The sequence below is a fragment of the Lagopus leucura genome, unplaced genomic scaffold (genome assembly GCF_019238085.1).
Source record: "Lagopus leucura isolate 7727_CA_CO unplaced genomic scaffold, USGS_WTPT01 Super-Scaffold_100004, whole genome shotgun sequence".
Taxonomy (NCBI): Eukaryota; Metazoa; Chordata; class Aves; order Galliformes; family Phasianidae; genus Lagopus; species Lagopus leucura.
Window position 1 is genome coordinate 5,082,652 of NW_024962264.1, and position 25,264 is coordinate 5,107,915.

The window sequence follows — 25,264 nt, forward strand, 5'->3', positions numbered from 1 at the left end:
GCTGGGCTTGTTCAGCCTGGGGAAAAGAAGGCTGCGGGGTGACCTCATTGCAGCCTAAAGGGAGCCTACAAACAAAAGGGGAATCGACTCTTTGAAAGGGTTGATAACTGCAGGGAAAGGGGAAATGGTTTGAAGTTGAGGGAGGGAAGATTGAGGTTGGATGTCAGGGGAAAGTTCTCTACAGAGTGAGGGGTGAGGTGCTGGAACAGCTGCCCAGAGAGGCTGTGGATGCCCCGTCCATCCCTGGAGGTGTTCAAGGCCAGGTTGGATGGGGCCCTGGGCAGCCTGGGCTGGTATTAAATGGGGAGGTTGGTGGCCCTGCATGTAGCAGGGGGTTGGAGATGCATGATCCTTGAGGTCCCTTCCAACCTGGCCATTCTGTGATTCTGCGATTGTTAAACCTAGAAAATTATTCCTACAGTCTGCATGCATCCTACTTAGCGACCAAAAATGTTTATGAGTTATCAAAGAAACTTCTTTAAGAGAATTGATTTTTAACTTACATCTTTGTTTCTAATTTCAGCATTCTTTTTCCGTCTATGCACTCCTATGGGAAATACATCAAGAGGCTCGAGTTTTCACCTCCACTTTCTTCAGGTGGAATGAAGCGCTGTGGGTACAAATCACAGACAGAAAACAGACAGGTGAGAAAACCTCAGGTTGGAATGTCGCACCGCTATCGGCGTGCCTGAAATCGGCATGCCGCGGGCTGGAACAGCGGCGCCACCTGGTGGTCGGCGGGAGCGACTGCAGGTTCGCAGCCGCTGGGCCGCGATCGGCTGAGAGCAAATCGCGGAGTAACCGATCCAAATATTTTCCCGGCCTTTGCTCTGTGCCACGAAGCACAACGCCGGCAGCCCGGAAACAGAACAGCAAGGTTACGTTCCAAGCAGCTCCGATCCACCTGGCGCTTTCCCGGCTCCTTCCCCCCATTAACCCGAGTTTAAAATAAAGAAATAAATAAAAAATAAAGGAGGAGGGAACGGCCCTTCCCACGACTTCGGCACGCCCCTACGCAGCTGCAGAGCTCCGGGCCAGCAACCCGCCTCCCGCGGCCCTTCTCCCCGCCCACCCACCGCAGCCCGTTGCGGACGGGGTCGCCGCGGGCTCCGCTCCTTGCCGCCGGTAGGTGCGAGCGGCCGCCCCGCCAGCCACATCGACGGGGGGGGTGCCGGCCTGACGGGGCAGGGCATGGTAGGGTAGGGTTGAGCTGGGCTCCGAGCGGGTCTTGGCCGAGCGTGGGATCGGGGAGCGCCGATACGGGCGAACGGAACGGGCGCGCTGTGCTGCCGGCAGCGGAACGGCGCTCCGCGGTGACGTTAGAAGCGGCGCTTTCCGAAAGCGCGGCCGCCCGAGGCGTGCTTCCGAGGCGTTGTTTCGATAGCCGAAAGCGGCAGCTCGGCGCTGCTCTTGCTAGAAGGGCACGCTGCCGGCTGTCGCTCAGAATCCATGCCTGGTTGTCCGGACGGGCGGTGGAAGTCCTGGACATTCAGAGTCAGGCTGGGAGCAGACGGTCCTGCCGTATGTATCTATCCCTGTCCGCTGCCTCTAAGGGTCCCCTCCAACTCAGACGATTGCAGTCCTGTTGTTTGCGATCGTAGCAGCAGGACGGAGGCTGTGGCCCAGCCAGTGCACGTGAAGAAGAAAATTCCTTCATTCCAAAAAGAAAAGATCCAATACTGACCCTGATACAAATTGATGTGATAGAGCCCAGCTGTGGGTGGGACCGTTTGGAGGTGTTACTCGTGCCACGTGCTCATACCAGAAGCAGGAGGGTTCCCATGCATTTTTCCCCCTTATGCTCAATTATTTGCTTTCCCCACAGACATGAATTATTCTCGGTTTCTCACAAGTGTGAGTGCGGCAAGAAAAGCCTCTCCAATAAGAGTTCTGAGTGAGTATGCGCCCGTTCTTGTCAGGTTCTCTTAAGAGTATCATCTCGTGTTCTAGACTTCATAGAGGTGCTGTGATGAAGGACTTGAGCAGGCTTGAGAGAAAGCCTGCCAGCTGCCAGGTGTTCACTGGGCCAGTTCAACATGACTTCTTACGGAGAAGTCAGGTACATATAAAAAGAATAGCCTTGAAACGTTCATTGCAGAAACTCATCCGAACAAAAGAAATAATGTTGTTGTCCCTTAAACAAGTGCCTGAAAGTCTCTGCTAGCGCTTCTGCAGCAGGGATTTTGGCACAGCTTGTTGTGAATTGACACTTGTTGTCCAGTTGTCTAATAAGTACTGGAGAACAAACTCAGTATTGGAAGGCACTGAGCCAGACCTGGTAGCATCCGTCCTCTCACATCCAAGCAGAAAGCATCAAGTCAGCAAAAATTCCATATTGTGAACAAGTTCACTTGTCAAGGTCCACTCTGTGCTAGCAGAGCGCAGATTGGATGTGAATGATTGTGAAATTGCATTTAAAGCAAGAGTTATCAACATTTCCTCCATACCACCTTATTTACACATTGCCTCTGCTGCTAAAGCCACGCTGACAGAAACTCCCTTATTTAAAAGCTGTAACCAGATGTAACTACCAGTAGTAGTAGTAAAACAAAACAAACTTACCTGGGTTATTATTCGATAAAGTGTGTGAGCGACTGCTGCAATGATCAAATTGTAATCAAGGTGTTTTCCTTTTGCTGTAGCTGAATTGATGCAAAAGTCTCCTCCGTCTCTCATCTCTCTGGCTGGAGGGGCCCCAAACCCTGCCGTTTTTCCATTTAAGAAGGCTACTATTGCCACTGGACATGGAAACGCTGTTGAGATTGGGGAAGACTTAATGAAGAGGGCTCTTCAATACTCTGCCTCAGCAGGGTATCTGCAAAGGCTGCTTGCACTAAAAGATGGTGGAATGAAAGAATCCTGAAGTTCTCTATCGTGCCTTTATTGATCTTTACTGAAACAGCTTTAACTGCTTCAAATTTTCCTCAGTGTTTCTATTTCGGTTTAAGCAGGAGGTTCTGAGTACATGAGCATTTTTATTTTAAACAAGCCAGAAATTTCCCAGCTGTTAGTATCTGATGTACTCCCAAGTCAGTAGAAGGACTCATCCTGTGTTTTGTATTAAGCTGTTCAATGAATGATGTAGCATTGACTTGCAGTTTCCAGATTCTGGAGCATTCATTTTGCCTTTATTTGGTACCCTAAAGAAGTCGACACATAGCACTTGTGGTGCTTGAACTCAGATCTTTATAGTATTGGCATTTTTAGTACAGCACCAAGTCAGGCTTGTGACAGGCTTGCAAAAATATGCACTTACCTACATAGGGCATTAATTGGTGGAGTTGCAGCTTTTGCTAATACTTAGGAGAGCACAACTTTAGTAAACATGCATTTGTAGATGTATTATAAGACTTTATCTTAAAAACAGTTTTTTATAAAAACTCATTTGCTAGTTTCTTGCTAGCTGTACCTTACTTCCAGAAGCACTGCAAACTTGGTCAGACAGCCACTTCTGAGTATGGAAAGACTGTTCCTAGGAGCAGACCCTGTTTAACCTCCACCCACGTTCCATCCTCAGTGAACCATTTCTGTCCAGATTTCTCAGTCATCATTTGATGTGTGTGGACTGTAGATGCTCATCTCTGCTGCTCTTCCAGAGGAAAGATTGATATCTTTACCATTATTTGATTTAAAAAAAAAAAAAGTCGAATTGGCATCTGAGTATAGTTGTGAGACAGTTAAAGCCAGGCTCAGGGCTGTGTGCTAGATGTGACGGTGATTTAGAGGAGCAGCCTCTTCTTGGCCTCTGTAAGATGTTAGATGCACCTTGCCTCATTCCTCTTTCAGGATTCCAGAACTGTTGTCGTGGCTGAAGAATTTTCAGAGGAATCTACACAATCCCCCCACAGCCAACTACAGTCCTGAGGGAGGACAAATGGAAGTGTGTGTCACAACTGGCAGCCAGGAAGGCTTATGCAAAGTAGGACCAAGAACTCAGTATATTAAAAGTACTTCTTTCAAGATGGTATTTTCTTCCCTCAGTTCAGCAATACTTAGCATTAAGCACCACTGCAAAGCTTTGTGTAGAGTATTTGTTAAACAAATATGTTGGGCAGTCTTATGTCAAACATATGTGAATATTCAGATATACCAAAAAGCCTGTCAGAAAATATACTAAGATAACATTTCTTGTTACTCAAGAAATCAGTGCATGGGTGCCTTACTTGCTTTTTTGTAACATGACAAACTGTATCAGTCTTCCTTGAATAATCAACCTGTTCAGTCTGCTCTGCTGCTTAGTTGATACTTTCTGCAAATGAAATGCTTTCTGTTGTATGGAGAGCTGTTCCCATTTCAAAACTGTTATTCCCCAGCTCTGTTTCATTTCTAAAGCTGGTTGTTCATCTGTTTTCCTCACAAACAGCAGTTACTTAAATTTTTGGGTATTACTGATGTGTAACCAAGACTTACAATCTCACTAAAGAACTAGGAAGCATGTGTAAAATATGTCTAAAATAGTTTTCTTTCACAGGTGTTTGAAATGCTCATTAATCCTGGGGACAGCATCCTTTTGGATGCCCCCACATATTCTGGGACACTAGCAGCTGTAAGTATTTCGTCAATAAAAAGCTGTGAGCATCAGATTTGAACAGCACTTGAATACCTGATCTACTTGCTTGTATGCCCTGTATTTACAGCAACAATGCATCTAAGAGTCAAGTTTTTACTGTTAATCCAATGAAGTTCTTAAAGATTAATTCTTAAAAGCTATTCCCAGGACACAACGTCCTTTTCTAAATCCCGTAGTTTGTTCTAGGACTGAGGTCATGTTTGGGATTTGGAAGAAAGTCATCACAGCAATCAGTTCAGAACAGATTTTAAGTGGGTACTTCAACAGATCATTGTTACTGAAGTATTTTACAGTCTGATTGTACTGTACCCAGAGTTTTCAGATGTGAACTAGTAAGTACTGTACAAAAATAGCCAAGTTTCCTTCTGAGAAATTAATGGCTATATAATTAAACATCAAATAAAAATACGTAAGAGCTGTAAGAAGAGTTAGGATAGATGATGCACCACTTCATTCCAGTTTCCTCTCGCACTGACAGGAATTCTGATATCGTTTGGCTAATCAAAGATTTCTTGTTAAGAACATACTTTCAAAATTATTGCAGCAACTTAGATTTTCACTTAAAAATGCTGAGCTACGTGGTACAGATTGAAATCCCACGGAGGGGAGACAGCATGCTGTTTTGTTAGTATTTTCCTGCAACTCTTTGCATTGCTGTCAGCGTGTCATTGCAGTAGCATCATTCTGTTCTCCCAGGTATTGCTAAATATTCTTTCCCCTTTGTCAGTAATGAGTAGCTTGCAGTTCTGGCACTAGTAGAATGCAAATGATCCACTGGAAGTAGAGTTGCAGTAAACTTACTGTTTGTGTTGAGAGCATGAAGAGAACAATTCAAACTCTCCACATGCCTTTCTGCTTGCAAAAATGTGTCATTTCCTATAGAAGAACAGCAATTAGACATTAGTTACCTTTTTCTCCTCGTGTGGCTTAACGGGGCAGATGAAGAGGAATGTGGTAAGTTTGACAAGCTACTGAGCAAACCTAGACAAGCTTTGATTTGAATTGCGAGGAAGTAAGAATTTGGGATAGGTATAAAGTCAGAAGGGATCATGACAGTTTTGTTCATCCTATCAACAGCTGAGACCTTTGGGCTGTAACATCATTAATGTTCCTAGCGACCAACATGGCATTATTCCAAAAGCTCTAAAAGAAATTCTGTCCGCTTGGAATCCAGGAGATATAAAAAATCATAGCTGCCCTCTCCCCAAGTTCCTGTACACGATTCCAAATGGCTGCAACCCAACTGGAAACTCTCTGACCGCGGATCGCAAGAAGGAGATCTATCAGGTATGTAGGAGGGGCCTCATGAATGTTGTGGGTAGAAATGGATAAACGTCCATCCTGTTGTAGCTAAGGGTGCTCCGCATGCAACGTTTGTGCCCATTATTGGTCCAGAACACATTCTACCCAGAGCTTGTTTCTAAACAAAGCCTCTTTCATGAGGAGTCTTCAGAAGCAAGAGGTAAATTATGTTTTGCAGTAGTAGTACGTTGCTGCCTGGTGTCTTTGTCAGGAGCTTCAAAGTGGGTTTGCCACAAGTGTACTGTACCCTTTGAACACACCTTTAGTTATGCACCTGTCCTTGCACTTCAGGGAGCGTGTTCACTGTTTAGACTGATGTCTGAATTGGGCGTTTGAAACCCCCTCCTGATACAGCTTCGTATACAGTGAAGGAGCAACCTGTGGGATCCTAATATGGTCCTGGTAATAGGTCCAGACTATGCTAAGAACTGCATTTACAGTCTTTATGTTTTAATCAGTCTTTGCATTGAATTCATTTCTTTCTTCAGCTTGCAAGAAAATATGATTTCCTTATTATAGAAGATGATCCTTACTACTTTCTTCAGTTTGAAAAGGTAATCTTGCATGCTACGTAGCACCTTCATTTCTGATACCAAAGAACTAAAGTTTGAGCCATAAGTCTTCTTGAATAGTCTTCATGTCCTTCTTCTAAGTTAGTTATATGCTTAACAGTCTATTGCTACTTTTACTTGCCCCCTTTGTGGTATTTTATTGCATCAGCCTTTTAATTGTGGTGGTTCAAATTCCTCAAGCCTTACACAGGACTGAATTTCCCTCGTTACTAAGATAATTGCAAAGATCTTGCCTGCAGAGCAGAACAAACATACCACCAAAGCAGTGCCTCAAAATAGCAGCCTCTTGATGTTCCTTTCAAACCAGTTCACTTCTCCATCCAGGAAAAGATGGTCTACTCCTAATCTATTACCTCTCATTTCTACCCCTTTGCCTTTTGGCATCCAGTTATCCCAAAAGCCATAGGAAGTAATACTGGATAGGCAGCTTCCCTCCTTCCCTACAGATCTTCCTCCTGTGGGTAACAAAGTGTTTAACTGTCTTTCCTAATGGATCTGCACCAGCACAGTCTGCTCAAGCACTCAACTTCAGGAATAAAAAGCTGATCTTGTAAGGAAGCAAAACATTGGTAGGAGCTGAACAGCAGTATTCAGTATTGTATTTTGAAATACATTTTTGTGGGAGGAGGCAATAACAGTGCCTCACAGACACTGAATAGCATTGTTAGCTTTGCTAGAGAATGAGGGGAGGATGTATAAAGGTAGTAAAATATTTGATAAAGAAAAAAGCATGCTGAACTCAGATCAAAATAGGGACATATCTTCTAACTTCCCTTTGTTTGGTTGTTTTTTCTTTGTTTGGTTGTTTTTAAGTAAATGTAAAAGCTACTGTTCCATCTTTAAAATTACAATACCCTTCTGTATACTCCTTAAAAATCTTGACAGAGAATTTATTTCCTCTGCTTATGGCGTCATACCAAATCTTGAACTGATCACCTGTGTGCTCATCAGTGAGCTAAAAGAAAGAAGGCTGATTTCTTGAAGGCTTTCACAGAATATTACATCTCAGACAGCTAGTCTAAATAAACATTTGTCAGCAAGTTACTGCCCCTGTCCTTTGAACATCCATTGCTAAAATATTTACTATCAAAACATGTACTCTAAGAAATAATTATGTCTCCATAGCAAAGTAATTCCACCACAATCCCTACTAGAAACTTGAATTTTCTTTTTTCTTTTTCTTTGAAGCCGTGGGCTCCAAGTTTCCTCTCAATGGACGTGGATGGCAGAGTCATCAGGACTGACTCATTCTCTAAAGTTCTCTCATCTGGGTAAGGCCCACTTCAGACTCCTCAGTATTACATCTTGTTTAAGGCACAAGACTAATATTGTGTGCAAAAGGATCAGATGACAGTTTTTTCATCTAATACCTGGTCATTTCTGGAAAGTAATTTTCTTCAGTGTACTAACTTTTCCTGTCATCTCTTGAAAGTCATTTATAATTCCAAATTCTGATTCTCTTCTGATTCTGATAGTTATGCCATCCTGCCCAGGCAGGGCCAGTCTTCCAGGCATCACATAGGCTGAGACTGGCTGATGCTGGCCTAAAGCTTTCTGCCTGGAACTCCTAGTAGTCTTTTGCCAGTTTCCTGCCTATTACCATTTCTGCAGACTCTTCCAATGTGTAAAAGAAATGATGACATAATTCTCTACAATCAATCAGAGTTGTAGTGATATGTTACCTTCTAGCTTTATGGTTCTTTCAGGTTGTGTCTTCCTGAAAAATTAAGCTGGATACTCTCACACAAAACAATATATTTGTGTTTTCATTTGCTTTTATTATTCTAATAGATGTAAGAAAGTAATGTGAATTTTGCACTGGCAGCTAGTGGATTGTGACCCCATCCCCAAGAAAGAGAAGAGACAGCACGATGCCAAGTGTGATGACACTTCCAGAAGTGACACTACAAAAAGGCACGATGCACTTTTGTCTTTGCCAAGGACACATTTCAGCTTACTGATTGGCTTTAATGGCTGTTTGAAGAAAAACAGTCTGAGTAAAGACAGGTCATAGCAGTGAAACATGAACAAGAACCTATGTTATCAGCCTGAATTCCATTAATCCTGCAGTGCTAAAAGAGCAAAAGCAGCAGCCTGTTTGCCAGCTTGCATATTTTTCCATGAAGCTGAGCGTTCATGACTTTCAATTCTGTGAATAATCCATCTTTCCTTTCCTTTGATTGATCTTAGCTTATAAGTTGTGTAAACCTGGGGTTATAGCACTATTAAAGATATAAATACCTTTAAGAGCCTTAGCACATTAGTGAAATGATTATGGGTTTTCTGGTTACAAGTTAAACCATAACTCTCATAAAGGATTTGCACACTGCATTTCCTGTTCTAATCTTTCCTTTTTCTTCTAGGTTGAGAGTTGGTTTTCTGACAGGTCCCAAGCCTCTTATCGACAGAGTTATTCTACACATTCAGGTTTCTACAATGCACACCAGCACTTTCACACAGGCAAGTACCAAACTAACAACTGAATTGTATTGAAAAACCGGATTCCAAGATGGAGGAAACTAAGAACAAGCATACTTGCACTACACTTTTTCAGTTTTAGTTACAAGAACAGGTATTGATTCACCAAAAGGAAGAGATCACCAAAGAAATTGCAGCCAGAACTAGAGAGCTTAGTGCATGGAAAGCACTAGTGCTTCAGCTAATATAATGTAATACAATACAATACAATACATCAGATTTCAAGAATCAAGATTTAAGATGTTTTATCTCTTGCCAATGGGATCACTTGAAAAACCTCAATATAAAGCATACAGTGGAATTTCTTCTCCTCCTCCTCCTCCTTATTTTTCTTCATGCTTAGTATCTAAAATAATACTGGCAGCTCACAGACATCACAAAGGTGCCATCAGCAGCTCCTTTATAACTAGTAATAAGGAAAGGAGACATCAAGCATGTCTTCACACAACTTCCATTAGTTCATCAGAGGGGCAGTATTAAAGAGAGACTGGAAGGAATTTCCATTAAACAGTATACATTGCCTTCCTTTTTTGCCCAGATTCCCATATTCAGCTCTCCATCCATTCCTTCCTCCAATTCCAACTTCCAAATGTTGCCACTGTCCTTGAAGGTAGCAGTGACAGGGACTGCGATAGTCTGCTGCTACTGCCACTTCTGTTTATAAAGGGCTTTGAGAGACCCTACGTGCAATTTCTTGCCCAGGTGGAATTCTGAATAACACGCAGAGCAATATGTTTTTTGAGTGTGGAGCAGCTCTATATTGATAGTGCATTTTATTTCTTTAGATGATAATTTCACAGCTTCTTCAGCAGTGGGGAGAAAAGGGTTTCTTGGAGCACACAGACAGGTAAGGTCATGTCATATTTTGAATCCCTCATCTGTCATGCTGCTTCTTGCTACCTACACAAAAAAGGTATCTGTGTGAGTATTCATGTTGCATTTCAAATGCCATAATCAGATTTGAACCCTAAGCTTCCTACAGTAATGGGTAACATGTTATGGTTTGTAAAGGCTTGTCACAGGATTGTAAGAGAAGCGTAAGAAAGGTTCTTATATCTGACCACAGCAGCCACTCCTCCCTGAGCGCCAGGCTGTTAGCCATTCCATAAACACCGGAGAAGAGATACTAGCTCTGGCTTTGAATCGTGTTAGGTATCACAGAATAGGTGTAAGAAGTAGGTTGTAAAGACAGATTTGTAGAAAAACTCTGACTACACTTTATCTCAGCTTTCAGCAATTAGAAAATGTGTCTCTTAAACATTTCTCTTCTCTTACTTTCTTCCTGACAGGGAGGCAGCCTTTCCTATGCCAAATACATTCTTCGTCTTTACCTAATGAAAATAATGCTGCAGTAGGCTACCCACAACCCTTGATAACCTCCTAGAGGCTGCTGTTAGGTGACTTATTTTTGATGAGGTCTTACAGCTGATTACTACTTCCACATGATTTCACTGGGATCAGGCTGACTTGTTGGATTGTGCTTTTGAGTCAGAGTAAGCCTACTGTTTATAGTGATTACATTTCTGTGGAAGTTTTGCCTCATACTTAAAACTCAATTCCAATGTGCAAGTGAAATAACAGCACAGAAAAGCAAAGAAAAAAAAGTTAGCACAGAATTTATGATGCAGTTAAAACTGCAGAAGTAAAATTTACCTTTTATTTTGTAGAGTATAACTGGCATAGGCAGAGTCTTTGAAATTCTTAAGCTTTTCTAGCTAGTATTTGTTAGGTTTCAGGAAATACGTTTGGAAATCAAAGCTCTGTCTTCCAAGAGTATCAAAGAAAAGTGAAACTACTAAGTATGGTTCATATGTAGAGAAGGGAGCCCTTTTGCACCTGATGTATGCATTCTGCACCATACATTTCTGTCAGGTCTATCTGATGTTGCAGAATCACAGCTGCTTCATTTTATACCAGTGAGAGGAGTCGTTGTGCAAGGCTTGTCTCCCTTAGACCTTGCGGTAGGGTCATTTTCCCTAGTAAGTTACTGTATTATTTTGAAGTTTTAGTTCAAGTATGAAGGCAGGAGGCTCAGAGGATTAAAACAAGGGGAGCTGTCAGATTGTCCTGACTTATTATCATATGATCTGTTTTTATCTCATGAAATATTGTTTCAATGTGTACCTATTACAGAAACTTAACCCAAATGCATAAATATCACATATGTACTTTTGCAGGCATACAAATACTTAATTTACTTCTGTATGCATGTTTTGTGTGATGACTAGTGCAAACAGGGCTTGTATCCACCGACATAATGGAATGGATATCATTTATAGAGTGTTTAATACTGAGTTTTCTCGGACATGTAAGGATTAAGAAGCAGCTACAAACGCACTTCCTCTATCTCATTGATCTGTGCTTTGTTGTAGACACCATGAAGCATTCAGGACTTTTCTAATGCATATACAAAGTTTCATATACACAGTATATTGTGCTGTGCTGATCTAGGATGTGTTCATATTTCTGTTAAGTGTGCATTTTGGTTGATAAGTAGAAAAGCTTTGTTTCTGCTTTTGGAAATAAATGGACTCTGAAGCGCTGTGAGATCATGGCTTTCAACTGGTAATGTACTTTCAGAGTTGTGGAGTTCTACAGGACCCAGCGGGATGCAATGCTCATTGCTGCTGACAAATGGTTGAAAGGTCAGTCAGTGCAACACAGCTAATAACTGAGACTTTGTTTCTAGCTATTATCATCTTTGTGTTCAAGAAAAATTGCTGAAGGTCACCCCTTGACCAAAGTGGTAGGTGATCACTATGAGCAAATCAGTGACGTGAAATATTAAGCTTAGGGTGGATTATCTCAGACTGCAGTTGTCCTGCTTTTCTGGTGGGGGGCAAGTTAGTGATGATGAGAAAAAATCTCACCACATTATCACATATACAGCAGCTGTACAGACAGAATGTATTTCACTCCACGACATTCTTTTTCTGTTTAAAATCTGTCTTTAAAATCTCCATCTGAAAGTGTCAGATTGAGTTGCATAAATGTGAAGGAAGATATAAATATGGTAGTAGTGATGGTCATTTTCAGTTCAGACATCCACTTCTATGATTAATCACAGAGCACAGAACGAAGCTGCTCAGCAACAATGGGATTACAGTTAGTGACTATAATTACTCCTTTTAGTCAGTCTGCAGTGGAATCAACAGTAATTATTTAAGAACTGCCCACCTTCCTGTTCCTTCAGCCTGCCTTCATAAGATAGGTGTTCCAGCCCATGCATCATCTTCGTGGCCCTCCTCTGCATGCTCTCGGGGACCTGCACGCAGTGCTGCAGATGGGGCCTCACAAGGGCAGAGCAGAGGATGACAATCACCTCCCACTCCCTGCTGGCCACCCCTCTTCTGATGGCAGCCATGATATCGTTGGCCTTTCAGGCTGCAAGCATACACTGCTAGCTCATGTTAAATTTTTCATCAGCCAGGACCCCTAAGGCCTTCTCAGCAGGGCTGCTCTCAAGGAGTTCTTTTGCCAATTTGCATACATATCTGGGGTTTATCTTGACTCAAATGCAAAACCCTGCACTCCGCTTTGCTGAACCTCATAAGGTTCACAAAAGCCAACCTTTTGAGTTTATCAAGGTCCCTCTGGATGGCATCCCTTCTTTGTGCTGTAATCAACCACACCACTCAGTTTGGTGTCACCAGCAAACTTGCTGAGGGTGCATCAATCCCATCATCTTTGTCACTGGTTAAGATGTTCTAGAGTACCAGTCCCAAGACGGAGCCCTGAGGGACGTTGCTTGTTACCAGAAGTTCATTCAAGCTCATGCAAGCAATAAATTTACATCACTTACTCTATGATGTGCCAAATTACAGGAAGAACAGAAGTTTCTTTCTTGATTCCCTTTTCTTTTTCTCTAGGCTTGGCAGAATGGCATTCTCCTGCTGCTGGCATGTTCTTATGGATCAAAATTAAGGGAGTTTCTGATACACAGCAGCTGATCATGGAAAAAGCTTTGCAAAAAGAAGTATGACCTATGGCTTAATGGCTTATGATATGAAGTGAGGAAATGATGAAATAAATCTATTGTATTTATCTGCACATAGGCACAGAGCTATGAAAGCAGGGAACCTGTGTCCACAATCACCACTGAGGCTGAGGCATTGTGCTGTAATGCAGTGTGTCATTAGTAAAATATTTTCTTATATGTATTCAAATGTTGATATTTAATCAGCTTAAAATTATATCACATGTATATGTTATTATATATATTATATACAGCATATTCATTATATATCTATTCACTATATCTAATAGTATATATCTAATGGTACTTCTGAACACTGACAGTAAGCCAAACCTGGTTAGGAACCAGCTTGAGAGCCCTTCGGTTTTGTTACAAAAAGTCTGATACCAGTTTGCCCTCTCAAATTTAATAGAATGTATTGTTTTCAACCTTGCTTGTAACTGAGTGGTTCACTGCTTTTACACAGGTGTTACTGGTTCCTGGGGGAGTGTTCAGCATCGATAGTTCAGAGCCCAGTCCCTATGTCAGAGCTTCTTTCTCTCTGCCTTCTCCAGCCCAGATGGATCTGGTGAGACTGAAATTATTCTTTTTTAAACATTCTTATCAAGAACAGTTTCTCATGTAATTATGTGATATAATGATATTTTTACTTCTCCTTGTGTGGTTTCTTGTTTGTTGGTGTATTTATTTGAGTACGTAGGCATTAAAGCAGTACTTTTGAAGCAGCTTTTTCTCGGGCAAGATACTTATACCAAAATTCCTGCAAAGTGCTGAATTTATAGGACTCAATTTTTTTTCTGTGTATCCCATACACACAGATTCTTACAGAAGAATATTGATTTTCTTTCCTATGATTCACGTGCATGTTGCATTTTGTTTCTCAAGAAGTAATCTGTATTTTACAAACGGTTCAGATGTTATTTGGCTGTCTCTGTAAAATCAATGGGGAGAAAGTCTAGAGATAACTTGTGCAGATTTAGTGATCCTCTGATGCAGGTGCTCGAAAGCTCAGTATCTGTAGTTTTACTTTCATTCAGCTACTCAGGTCTGTAACAGATTTGTGCTTCTGCTGTCCTGTGTCGTCGTCTTTGTGAAAGAAGAAGTAATTCCTAGGCATGCTGTGGACAGTCAAATCGTACCTTGCTGCCACTGTACTTCTGTATGCTTCCCTTCTGAATTTTCTTTCTTTTCTTTCAGCTTTGGTGTCTCTAGGGCTCTATAGTGGGTTAAAAGAGATACTTTTCCAAGGATTGCTAGTTCTACTAAAACAACTGATTAGCTTCATTTCAACTCTGAATAACCATGGAGCATCAATAAGTGTATTTTTCTGTTTCAGAAAAAAAAAAACTGCCTTTCATTTTTTATCACATGAGTGGAAGCTTTGTCTTGTCACAATATGATTTAAAGCCAATGCATGTTGTTAGAGAAAATGAAAACACAATATCAGCAGAATTTTGTAGTATAAAGCAATGAGATCATATGTGAGCGTTAGGGTAGTTTTAGTAGACTGTGTGTTTAAGTAATAATGCAGGTATATGAATTTAAACCATATTTATATCACTGCAGGCTTTCCAGAGACTGGCTGATCTTATAAAAGAAGCTGTACGGAAAAAATGAGTAGAGCTCATACAGCTATCAAAATCATCTCAAGAAAATATATATTAACATTGGGACTTCGTCAGAACACTTTAAAAACAAGCACAGCACCATGGATGTTTCCATTGATTCAGCTAAAAAAAGAAAAGAAAAAAAAAAAGAGTGAAAAACACATTGCTGATTTTTTTTTTTTTCTTTGTCAATACATTGCACTGCTAAATTTATTCTAATCCAAAAATGTTTGATATGCTTAAAAACAAGATGTTCTGCTTCCTGTCAAATCCATCGTATTCACTTGATTTTGGCTTTTGCTTTCTGTTTGGGTTAGGAAGCGGGGAAATCAGTCACTGAGGAAGTTACACCTAAGGTAGTTGTAGGCATTCTTAATCCTAACTGATACATTCTGCCAAGACCTTTTGTTGGAATTGGTTTTTTATTTTGCTTTCCTTCTTGTCCTGCGGTACATTGGTTTTGAGAAGATCAGTGTTAGGTTTTACTAAAGTTTTGTCAGATAAAAATGAGGTTGGGATGTTTTAAATTGGAAACTGGCATAGCAAAATCAAGCCACAATTACAAACGCTGGCTTAAGATTCTTTGCAATTAGCAGTGGTCTTGCAACTAATTTTTCTAGTTTTTATAGGTTTTCTGTTTGCTTGTTTCCACTTTGGTCTGTGAGTAATTACTCTGTGTCTTAGAAAATGGCTGGTAAGCAAAGGCATGTGGATGTGCTCATAGAACTGCTGCCTTGGTTAACTGCAGACATCTTTCTTAATAGAGAAGAGCATAAGTAACTGAACTGAGCCCTGGAATGAACAGTACCTTGACACAGATGTACAAAGCAAGCCAAACACTAAAATAAAGATGTTTTGAGCTTTGATCCCTTGATTATTATCATCCCAAATGTTAGATTCTTGGCACCATGTATAAAACTTTCAGAAAGTTTTAACTCTATAGATTATCCTAGGCTTCTCAGTGCATCACTCTGCAACCCAACCCTCTCCAATCCTCACTGCAGGCAGGCAAGCTGGTGCCATGGGTGAAGCCAGCCGCACCACAGAGTTGGACTGAGCTTGGGCACATCTAGGACCCTTGGGGTGGGTGGGACAGCCCGGGAGGAGGCTGTAGTTATGGTTTTCGTCCTGGTGGATGAATATGTCTGTTGTTTTTCCTCTGGATAAATGGTACTCCAGTATGGTGACCAAGAAATACTGTACTCTACAACACTGCTTATTATTTTCTCCCAAGTAGAAGTCTAATCTCTGGTAACTGTGTTGTTGAGATCTTTTCTAAGCTCCCAACTATTTGCTTATCTCAGTGAGTTTCTCTAATTCGTACATGACATAACCTTGCTTAGACTGTGGCAAAAACTCTTCTAATGTCTACTACTATCATGCCTTAGGACAAATTATTTTATAATTTTCCAGTATGATCCTCTATCCATTATTTTTTTCTTTGCAAAAAAGATCTTTTCCTGCCACTGTACAATTCTTTGTAGTCGCATCTAACTCACCAGTGAATTTAATAGCAGGAAGGTGGGAAAGGTGGACAAAGCACTGACATGGCAGAGCTGCCCACAAAAATCACCACAGCTGGCACTGAAATTTGTGTACAGCTGCAGATGTGCCATGGGGTGGGAGAACAGAGAGGATGTAGGAAAGGAGGAACCCCTTCACTTGCTGCGTATTGTGCTGTCACACAGATGACTGGCAGCCTGAATGCTTTGCTGAGAGGTCAGTGCTACACACTTAAATTAATAGTGTACTTTCATAAAGCAGACAAAGAATTAAAACTTGGCCTGATAGTATGTTTTTGTTTTGTTTTTTTTCTTAGAATTAAGAAGGAAAAAAACTCAACAAAATCAACCAGGTGATCTCATTTTCTGAAAATCTTTCTTTCTAAGGCAGTCATGCAAGAAAACCATACCTCTCCAGCTAGAAAGCAATGCACAGGATGTCCAGAAAAATAAAGCAGGTTCCTATCCCTTAGGAAACTTATCCCTTTTCGAAGTTCCTAAGGAGAGCTGTTGTCTTGCACTTCCTCATAAGGCAAAACAGAGTGTTTTGTAATGTATAACACAGTTTAAACTGCACCATGTCAAAAGACTAGAATTTAAAATGCCATGAATCTCCTTTCTCAGTGTGTATAGGTGGTTAAATACGAGATGCAGGGAGGACTCGACCTCTAAACATCAAGAGATGGTTGCTGGCACTGCTGAATACACAGCTTTCTCCAGTAAGGTCATGTCTGCACTGGAAAATGTTGCTGCTATAAACTTCATTGACTTTCAGTTTCTGATAACAGTAGGTGAAAGCATACCCAACTCTGGCATTGTGCCGCAAGACACTGTTTTATTCTGACAGCCACAGCCCTCCATTTGCTGAGTCACTGAAAACTTGCAGTTATGAGCCTGTCCAAATGAAAGGCACCTTTAATCAACGGCAAGTTTGTAATAAAACTTGGGCTAGATGTAAGTTTCTCCTAGGGGGACCTGCACAGCAGCAAGGGCAGCAAACAGCCTCCTCAGCATCTGAGAATCAATCGCAGAGGTGCAGAAGGGGATCCTACTGCAGAGGAAACAGGATCTCATCAACACTGTGTGCAGTTGTAAATTTGAAATCTCCAGACAGAACGCAGAGAATCTGAGAAGCAGAATAAAGACATCCATGATGTCAGATTTCAGTACACCACATAACTTGCATGCTGAATACTTGCTGCTAGATCTCCTTAAAAAGTGTTCTGAAGTCTTCCTTTTGTTGGGTCGGTGTACGTAATCGAATACACAAAGCCAGAACTCAGTTATGACAGTGCTATTCTCTGTGCTTCAGAAACGTATCAGGTGCAAACTAAAAACCGAAACACTTTCTTTTCCAAAGATAAGTTATTTTCAGGTGTTTACCAAAAGATACACAGAAAGCAAAGTTCCCATGTACACTCAAAGGGTGGCAAAGCATGAGAGTATCACTGAGAACAGAATGCAAACAAGAAACAGACCAGGTGCCAAAAGGGAAACTCATGGCAGAGTTTCTCACAGGAAAAGAGCCAGTGAAATTAACCATAAAATAACTTTAAAAGGCAGAAGGGAGAAAAATATTTATTCTGCAAATGCAGGTGGGAGACATTCAAGACCTATTTGGATGCCTACCTATGTGACCTGCTGTAGGGTACCTGCTTTGGCAGGGGGTTGGACTTGATGATCTCTTAAGGTTCCTTCCAACCCCTGTCATTCTGTGATTCTGTTAGAAAACCCTCCTTCCAACCCAAAACCATTCCTCAGTCTTCACAGCAACTAGATGCTGAGTGGAATAAAAGGGCTCCAGGGGCAGTAAAATTTAATTACACTGGTTCTTGTTCCATTGTCATTGCTCACACTACCTCTCCTCTTTGGGGAATTTAAAAAATAATGTAGAAAACTTTTGGTTTTTTTTTTTAGAGAATAATTTCTGCCTGCAAGATTCTGATTTTCCTATGATATGAGATGATATGTATCAGATTCTTCTGTAAGAATATGTTAAGTATTTGCCTGTGGGTCTTAGTATTCCTTCATGAACATATTTTCTTTCACAAGAAGCAATGCATTTGCATCTGTGCCAGTTAAATCACATAAATAGTCAAACATTGGAAGAATCCTTTGCTTTAAATAGATTTTAGCGTTCAGAGAACAGAATTTGAGCCCCAAAACCTGCTTATACTATCACAAAAGTGAAACTCCTGTTTGCTATTGCATACCTGCAAATTCAAGGGCTGTTTAAACTCATCACTGCCTAAGTTTGGAAAGCACGACTTACGTAGCTCTGCACTGAGAAAACTAGGGAGTGGGTGTAGATCCTATCAGGCTGCCCTGACATTATTCATCGTGAGTGCTTCTTGCAGCCCAGGCAGCACTTGACAGTGAAGGGTTACATGCAGTGAAGGGAATGCTGAATTCCCCGCTCCCTCCCTCGGGGATCCAAGCAGGCAGAGCTGGCCAAGCTTGACGCAGAAAAAGAGTGTCCATAGATTCATCACTGGATTTACCTTTGATCATTCCATGCACAGCCTCTTGGGTTATATTTAGCAATGAAATTCTCAATGTGTGTTATGTGGTTCTTACGGTTTTGGAATTACATCCTTTTATGTGTACAGTATTTATTTTTTTCATGTAATAGTAAGAGTAATACCCAGAGTTATCCTACATGTAAGAGTAAGTAAGCTAATTAAAATTTTAAAAGGCTGCCTCCATTAAAAATTGTTTTCTGTCTTGATGGCAATTACTTTATTGCTTTATAACCTTGCTTTGTTTCAGTAAGTAGATGATCTTCCTCAAAACATGACAAAACGTGCCCAGCGGATTCTAACTAAGCAACAACACAGCCTAACATAAACTACCGTATTATTCTATTTACCACATAGCTTAATTATTTTTATTCTGCAGCTTAGAAAATTGAGACACAAAAACAGTGGTTTGTCCAAAGTTTCTGAGGAAGCCGGTGGTGAAGACCTAGAAACCTTTTGCCTGTCAGATTCTTTGATTCAATCACAAGACCTTCCCCACTCTGTTACTAGTGGTACATTAAAGACCAAAGTCTACTGTAACCAGCAGTTACAGAGCACATTAAAGGATAACAGAATTTGGCATTAAGTTTTAATGTTATTGTAGATCACACTATGAGGAAGATCTATCCCCCAAAGGCTGCATTGCTGCACTACTGAATGTGAGAAGGCTGGACTGTTGCAGATTTCAGATTTTCTGGTGATCAGGCAGTGGTTATTTCAGCTGCGTTCAATAATCAATCCATCAGCTGCCACTGGTCAGCCACTAACTTTGTTGTTTTTTTAAACCTTGCATGAAAGAAACATGAAAGCTTCCTCTGAGATAGCACTTAGGATTGATTTCCAATGAAATTATAGCTGAGCACAACAGGCAGGGTACTAAAGAATGACATCTCTGTGACTGACTCATGTCTTTGCTGTTCTTTGAAATCAAGAGCCCTGATTTGTTTGTGCTTCTGCTTGGGTTTACGTCCAACCTCCTGGGATTCTCCTGGGCCCAGAAAGTTTGCTTGACATGAAGCAGATAGCTGAGAGGTCAGTAAGCGCAGGGCATGTCTGCAGCATCCATGCTGCTGGTGGATTTGCCAGAACCCAGCAAATACAAGTGAGAAAATGATTTTCGAATAAGTGTTCACCTGAAGTTGTAGCTCAGCCTTGTGAAAAATACTGATCAGTGCTAACTCGCATTTGTACATTCATATGGGACAATCCACATCCTTCTAGGAAGCATCTTATTTCTTCATTCTTTCTTCTATGGATTTATGGTCCAAAACCCCAGGTTTCTCTAACATGGTGACTCTGTCCAGTCCCACATCTACCATAGTGACACAGCCTGGCCACTTGTGTAACCAACCTATTAGCAACACTCTATGCAAAATTTGTTTACTCTCATCAGGACACCTAACCTTATGTGAATTTATAGCAAAATTAGCTTATTAGCTACAGTGATGCTTTAGAGATGAGACAGTGTCTCATCTGCAAGCTCTGCACGTGTGCTGTCTCATATTACTCTGGATTCTATGCTTCCATTTGTGTTATAGCATCAGAGAACATTACTGATTGACTTCAAAGCTACTGGAAAGGTTTCATGAGGTAAAAGTGTTGTGATTGGATAACAGTTGGCTTTTTCCTCTTGTTTTCTGCTTACATCATAGCAAATGACTAACAAGACTGAATTGTATGTTAGAGCAGCTGCTAACAGCTGCAAACGTAATCAATTCGCAGCAGTCATGAGCCACAGAACCAAGCAAGGGAAAGAGGTGATGCACCTCTCCTGTCCTGCTGTCTGTCAAAGGCCAGCAAATGGAGGCAGTTTCAGTGAAATATTTTGCCTAATGGGGATATAAAAGCTAATTTAGGTATTGCTGAGAGCTGGGGCTTTACAGAGAGGGAAGTGCCTGGCAAGACCTAGCTTTGGAGGCACAGTGGTGATGGGGAGGAACTGCACTTAACTACATATCCAATATTCATCTCTCTCTGGATATGTCATGTCTGTTCCAGGCAAAGCATAAAGCATAAACTTCTTTAGATAGACTGTTTTGGTTGTAAATCCAAACTACTGCTTTTGGCAAAGAACTGATGAGAAAGAAATGGTCTACCTTGCAAACCCCACAGCCCGTGCTCAGAACAGCAGGTTTGTGCCTGTCCTGCTGCCCTGGGACACAAGAGCTGCATGCCTCAGGGACCATTTCTATGATGAGAAGTGGCTGAAATGCATTGCTAAGACAACTGACCGTACAGAGCACGGTGGGTTCATTTCCTTCAGAGAGACATTTATCCCACTGAGAAAGTCCATCTTTAGAGCTTCATAGCTGAATACGTTAGGCAAGGCATGTCTCACTAAACCCTGCTGGATTTTCCTATTTTAAAGTTGATACAAATATTAAAACCACTCAGAAAGCTTTCAGATTGCATCAGGCAGTAAGGTGTTTAAGAGCAGAGAGCAGCAAATGAAGTTAGCAGAACTTAAATTGAAAGGTGCTGGCTGCAAGCAGGCTGCGTGGAAGAATTTTTTCAAGATGATGCATAGTTCCAAAGTTATAGCTTTCACAGTGAAATTCTTGATAACCTGCTATCAAGATGTGCTGCAAGTAAATGATTTAGCAGCAGTCACGTATCACATAACCAAGTACTGGAAAAAGGTGTTGTACCAAGCTGCCAGGCTCTGAATATAAGCCTGGAGGACCTACACATGCACAGATATATGACGAGCAGAAAGGGATGAAATTAGCACAACCATTCCCCATGCAAGAGAAGCGCTCCTGAATTTCCTTACATTTTATGTCAATGGACATCTAGCAATAATGGAGGATAAGTATGATTTTTTTAAACTATTTTTATAAGCATTTAATTAAAAGTAAGTGTTGATTAAATCGTGCTGAACTGTGTACATCACTGATTTGGAATGATCACTGATGGACAGAGAGAAATCTAACCCATCACCCGGAAAACAAGAGAATTGCTTGGTCATCACACGAAACACGGCCACAGAAAATTGTGCAGTAAGTTACAGGACTGGAGACAAAGCCTTGACCATCTCAAAACTACTTTCAGTATCACAGTGTCAGAGAGTTCATGATGAATAAAACAACATTTGTATCTTCTCATTCGCTGGGCTTGGCAGAGTGGAGCTGTTCTTCCACTGGAATGGTTTCGTGGAGTACAGCTAAGTTGATCATGGAAGAAAACATGAAAAGAAGAGTAAGTAAAACTATTTGTATGGGAACAGCTGAGTCAGGGCCTGAACCTCTGATTGATCACCTGAGGTGAGCCATGAGTCAGCCAGAGGAGCACAGGTGAAGGCAGTTCCTAGACCTATTTAAGAGCTGGCTACCAGTGGGGAAAGATTTCGTCTGGAGGACTATTCTGCTGGAGTTCTGTGAGTGAACCCAGGATAGGGGTAAGCCTTCTGTTTATTCTTTTTTGTTATCATAGTCTGCTTTGCCTCACTCTCTTGTTTATTTTGTGATTATAACATCCTAATATTCTTTGATTATATGCTATTCAAGGAAGTAATTTTGGTTTTTTTTCTGCAAGGTGTTTTGCTTGTATTGTGATGTTCTGTTGTTCTGAGTGTGTTGTGAGTGAGATGATGTTGGTTCTTCAAACACTGAAAAAAATCCTTTATTTATTATTTTTTCTTTATAAATACTGGGAAAGTTGTACAATTTACAAACAGCGTGAAGGGAAAAAAATAAGAAAAAAGAAAAAACACAAAAACATGGAGGGGGGGAAAACCAAATGGCTGTTGTATAATCTACAAAATAACCTTGCAAAAGCTTTAGCTACCTTGTTACCAAGCAATTGTCTTCACAACATTCTTGGACAAAACTATACATACCTTAATCCTACAGTCATTGTGAATCCATTTTCAATTAGCAGAAAGACTTTACACGCCTTTTTCATCTTCAGTACATTCTCCTTCACTGTTGTGCTGTCACAGAGCTGTTCATACAGTAAACAAAGCAACTCTTCGTCCATTAACAGGAACGATGCTTGTAAAAAATAGAAAGACTCCAGTTATTTCTGTAAGTAGTTGTTACAGCTGGAAAGATTATCATGGTGAAAATAGAAAAAGAAACAAACAGGGAAGGAATGCTCACCTGTATCTAAAGATCCAGGCTCACAGGAAAGACTCCACAGAGGAGGGATCCCCAGAAAGAGAGCCTTCCTAATGGTAGTCAGCCCTTCAATGGGGTCTACAGCTTCACCTGTGCTCCCAGGGCTGACTCAGTCATGTCCTGAGGTGGTCAATCAGTGGTTCAGGCCATGACTCAACACTCAACATTAACATTACCTGTAAATTTGTTCTTTGGATTATATTCATTTAAATGAAGTAATCATGTTGCTTCACAGCCTCTGCTAGCCATGCTCTCTTCTGCAGTCCATTAGCCTAAAAGCCAACAGCTGCATCTGTTTTGCAGTGGAATCAAGTAACAGATGTATTTCACAGGCCAGTGTTAAAAATTTCCCACACTTAAAAAAGTAAAGTGTATGATGTAACGCATAGGTGTCCCTGCTGCCTTGCAATGCAATGCTCAGTTCTGACAGCTCACAGCTTGGCCCTGACAGCACTCCTTCACAGCTCCCCCAGACCAGATGGTTCTGGTGAGCCCATTTGCCCTCTCAGTTTTTCCCATTTTGGAAGACATAAAATACCCGTTTACTTATCAACTGTAGGGCTGCAGGAAGTTAATGGTGAGCAGAAATCCTCTCCACTTCTTAGCTGCAGAAAAATAAACAACTTCTGAGCGTGCGTATGGCCAAGCAGCTTAGTATTCCTGGCTCATTTTCCCCTGGTCTGTGGCAACCCTGTGATGAATTATTTATTGCCTACAATCCAGGGTGGATTATGCACTCCTAGGAGCAGTTTGTCTTTGCACAAAGGGATCTGCCAGTATTGGTGTGGTGGTTGATTCCAGATGTCAGAGACTGTCTCATGCAAGTAGAAGTGGTGCCCGTTCCTCCTCTGCTGCCTCAGACTGGATTATTCAGTTCATTTTGGAGCAGCACTGTTGCACAAGGGAGATTTTTCAGACACTGACAAATAGCTACGTTGAAGTATAAATTCTGAAGCACAAGACATGAACCTATGGACCAACCTAAGAAGGCAAGACATCAGTTGTGACTTGAGAGGACACAGGCTTTGAGACCATCAAATAGAACAACACGGAAAGACTCAAGATGGAAAGAATGCACGGTGCTTTTAGTATATGAAATGAAATTACTGCTGAAAGTCCTTACGTGCACGGTATTTAAGTTTGATACCAGCATACAGTATGTTAGTTGCTGATATTTGGTCTAAGTCAGCTCCAGTTTGTCTTATTCAACCTGATATCAGCTAGGACAGAGCTGATATCCTTGAAAATGTCTGATATGATGCTATGTTTTGGCTTTGGAAGAAAAACAATGTCAATGACATGCTGATGTTTCTAATTACTGCTGAATAATGCTGTACAGAGCCAAGGACACTTCAGTTTCTCAGCTTCTCACACTGTTCTGTCAGTTAGGGACTGAGGGGCACAAGGAGCTGCCAAGGGACAGAACCAGGGCAGCTGTGACCTAAACTGGCCAAAGGGATATTTCATGTCATATGACATCATGCAAAAAAACTATAAAACTGAGGGGAGTTGGCCGGGGGAGGTATGGAGGAGGGGTGGAAGGGGGGCTGCCACTGCTTGGGAACTGGCTGGGCGTTGATTGGTGGGGGGTGAGAAATTGCTTTGTCCATCATTTGTTTTCTATATTCATACATGTATATATGTTATATTATCATTACAATTATTCTCCTTACAAATTGGCATTATTTGAAATGCTTACTTATTAATGCATAGAAATTGTGGCCCTGATTTCACTGATATATTAAAAATAAAAGACAGAATCTCATAGTAACTGAAGACCTCCATGCAAACTCCAATTAACAATACTTTACACAGTATATGCAAGCAACAGGACATCCAGCAAAGCCCTCCTAAAACTTGCTCTATGATCCATGAAACTACTATCCCCATTTTACTGATGTATAAACTGTAGTTGAGGGGAAAAGTTGAAGAGATTTGCTTAAGGACATATAAGCTTTCTGAGGGCCCAGTCTTTGAGAGCACCCAGCCCAATGGATACATTAATTAAAACATATACGGGCACGGTACTAAAATTTAATTCCAGGTCTTGTTGGAGCTGAGGGATATGTGAAGGGAAACAAATCACTCACATTTGCAGTTCCATCAGCAAGGGTTACTGGTGGGAGGCTGGGCAGGTGGGTGCTTTGCTCTGTTCTTCCTGCCTTTCAATCTTCTGTACATCCATCTATTCTGAAACGTACAAACAAGTATTACCCAATATAAGTCTGCAACAATGAATAATTTGACAGCCTACAAGTCTTGGAATATCTTGCAGTTTCATTTATCTTAGCAGATGGTACCACTTTCTCCCTCTTAGACAATCTGCTAGTATCTGCTATAATTTCTCCTGCCATGACTTGTTAATACAGGACTGGGAACAATGAGAGTAGGCAGTAAGATCAACCTATGTCACAGACAAAAAGAAGGACTTGCAAAAATATCAGAATGCTGTTAAATTGAATGTGATAAGGAAGAAGCAGCTTTAGTGAGCTTTTAAAAACCATCAGAAGAGAAACATGTGAGGGGGAAAAAAATAAGTTCTGCATAGGGTCTGCATAGCTGATCTTTATGGAGCAGTAGCTTGCCTTTTAATCTAGTCTTAAAAAACATAACTAAAGCA

At 41.2% G+C, this 25,264-nt stretch overlaps 1 protein-coding gene and 1 long non-coding RNA gene across 3 annotated transcripts in view; one reads left to right on the forward strand and one right to left on the reverse strand.

Annotated features, from left to right (window-relative positions):
* LOC122180550 overlaps nucleotides 1-924 on the reverse strand; it is a 21,607-nt gene extending 20,683 nt beyond the window's left edge. The window contains exons 1-2 of one of the 2 annotated variants that reach the window (XR_006179147.1): nucleotides 728-924; nucleotides 504-610 (exon numbers count right to left, since the gene is read on the reverse strand). This is a non-coding gene — a long non-coding RNA (uncharacterized LOC122180550). Of the gene's footprint in view, nucleotides 1-503 lie in introns of both variants that reach the window. The other variant, XR_006179146.1, reaches the window with a different exon arrangement.
* Nucleotides 925-1,073: 149 nt separating this feature from the next.
* AADAT (aminoadipate aminotransferase) lies at nucleotides 1,074-15,371 on the forward strand. Its single transcript, XM_042871502.1, has 14 exons — nucleotides 1,074-1,125; nucleotides 1,826-1,894; nucleotides 2,643-2,811; nucleotides 3,787-3,919; nucleotides 4,472-4,546; nucleotides 5,648-5,857; nucleotides 6,361-6,426; nucleotides 7,633-7,715; nucleotides 8,808-8,904; nucleotides 9,708-9,769; nucleotides 11,503-11,567; nucleotides 12,792-12,898; nucleotides 13,365-13,466; nucleotides 14,465-15,371. The coding sequence occupies exons 2-14, from the start codon at nucleotides 1,828-1,830 to the stop codon at nucleotides 14,513-14,515; spliced, it is 1,287 nt and encodes a 428-aa protein (XP_042727436.1). The 5' UTR covers nucleotides 1,074-1,125; nucleotides 1,826-1,827; the 3' UTR covers nucleotides 14,516-15,371.
* The last annotated feature ends 9,893 nt before the right edge of the window (nucleotides 15,372-25,264 follow it).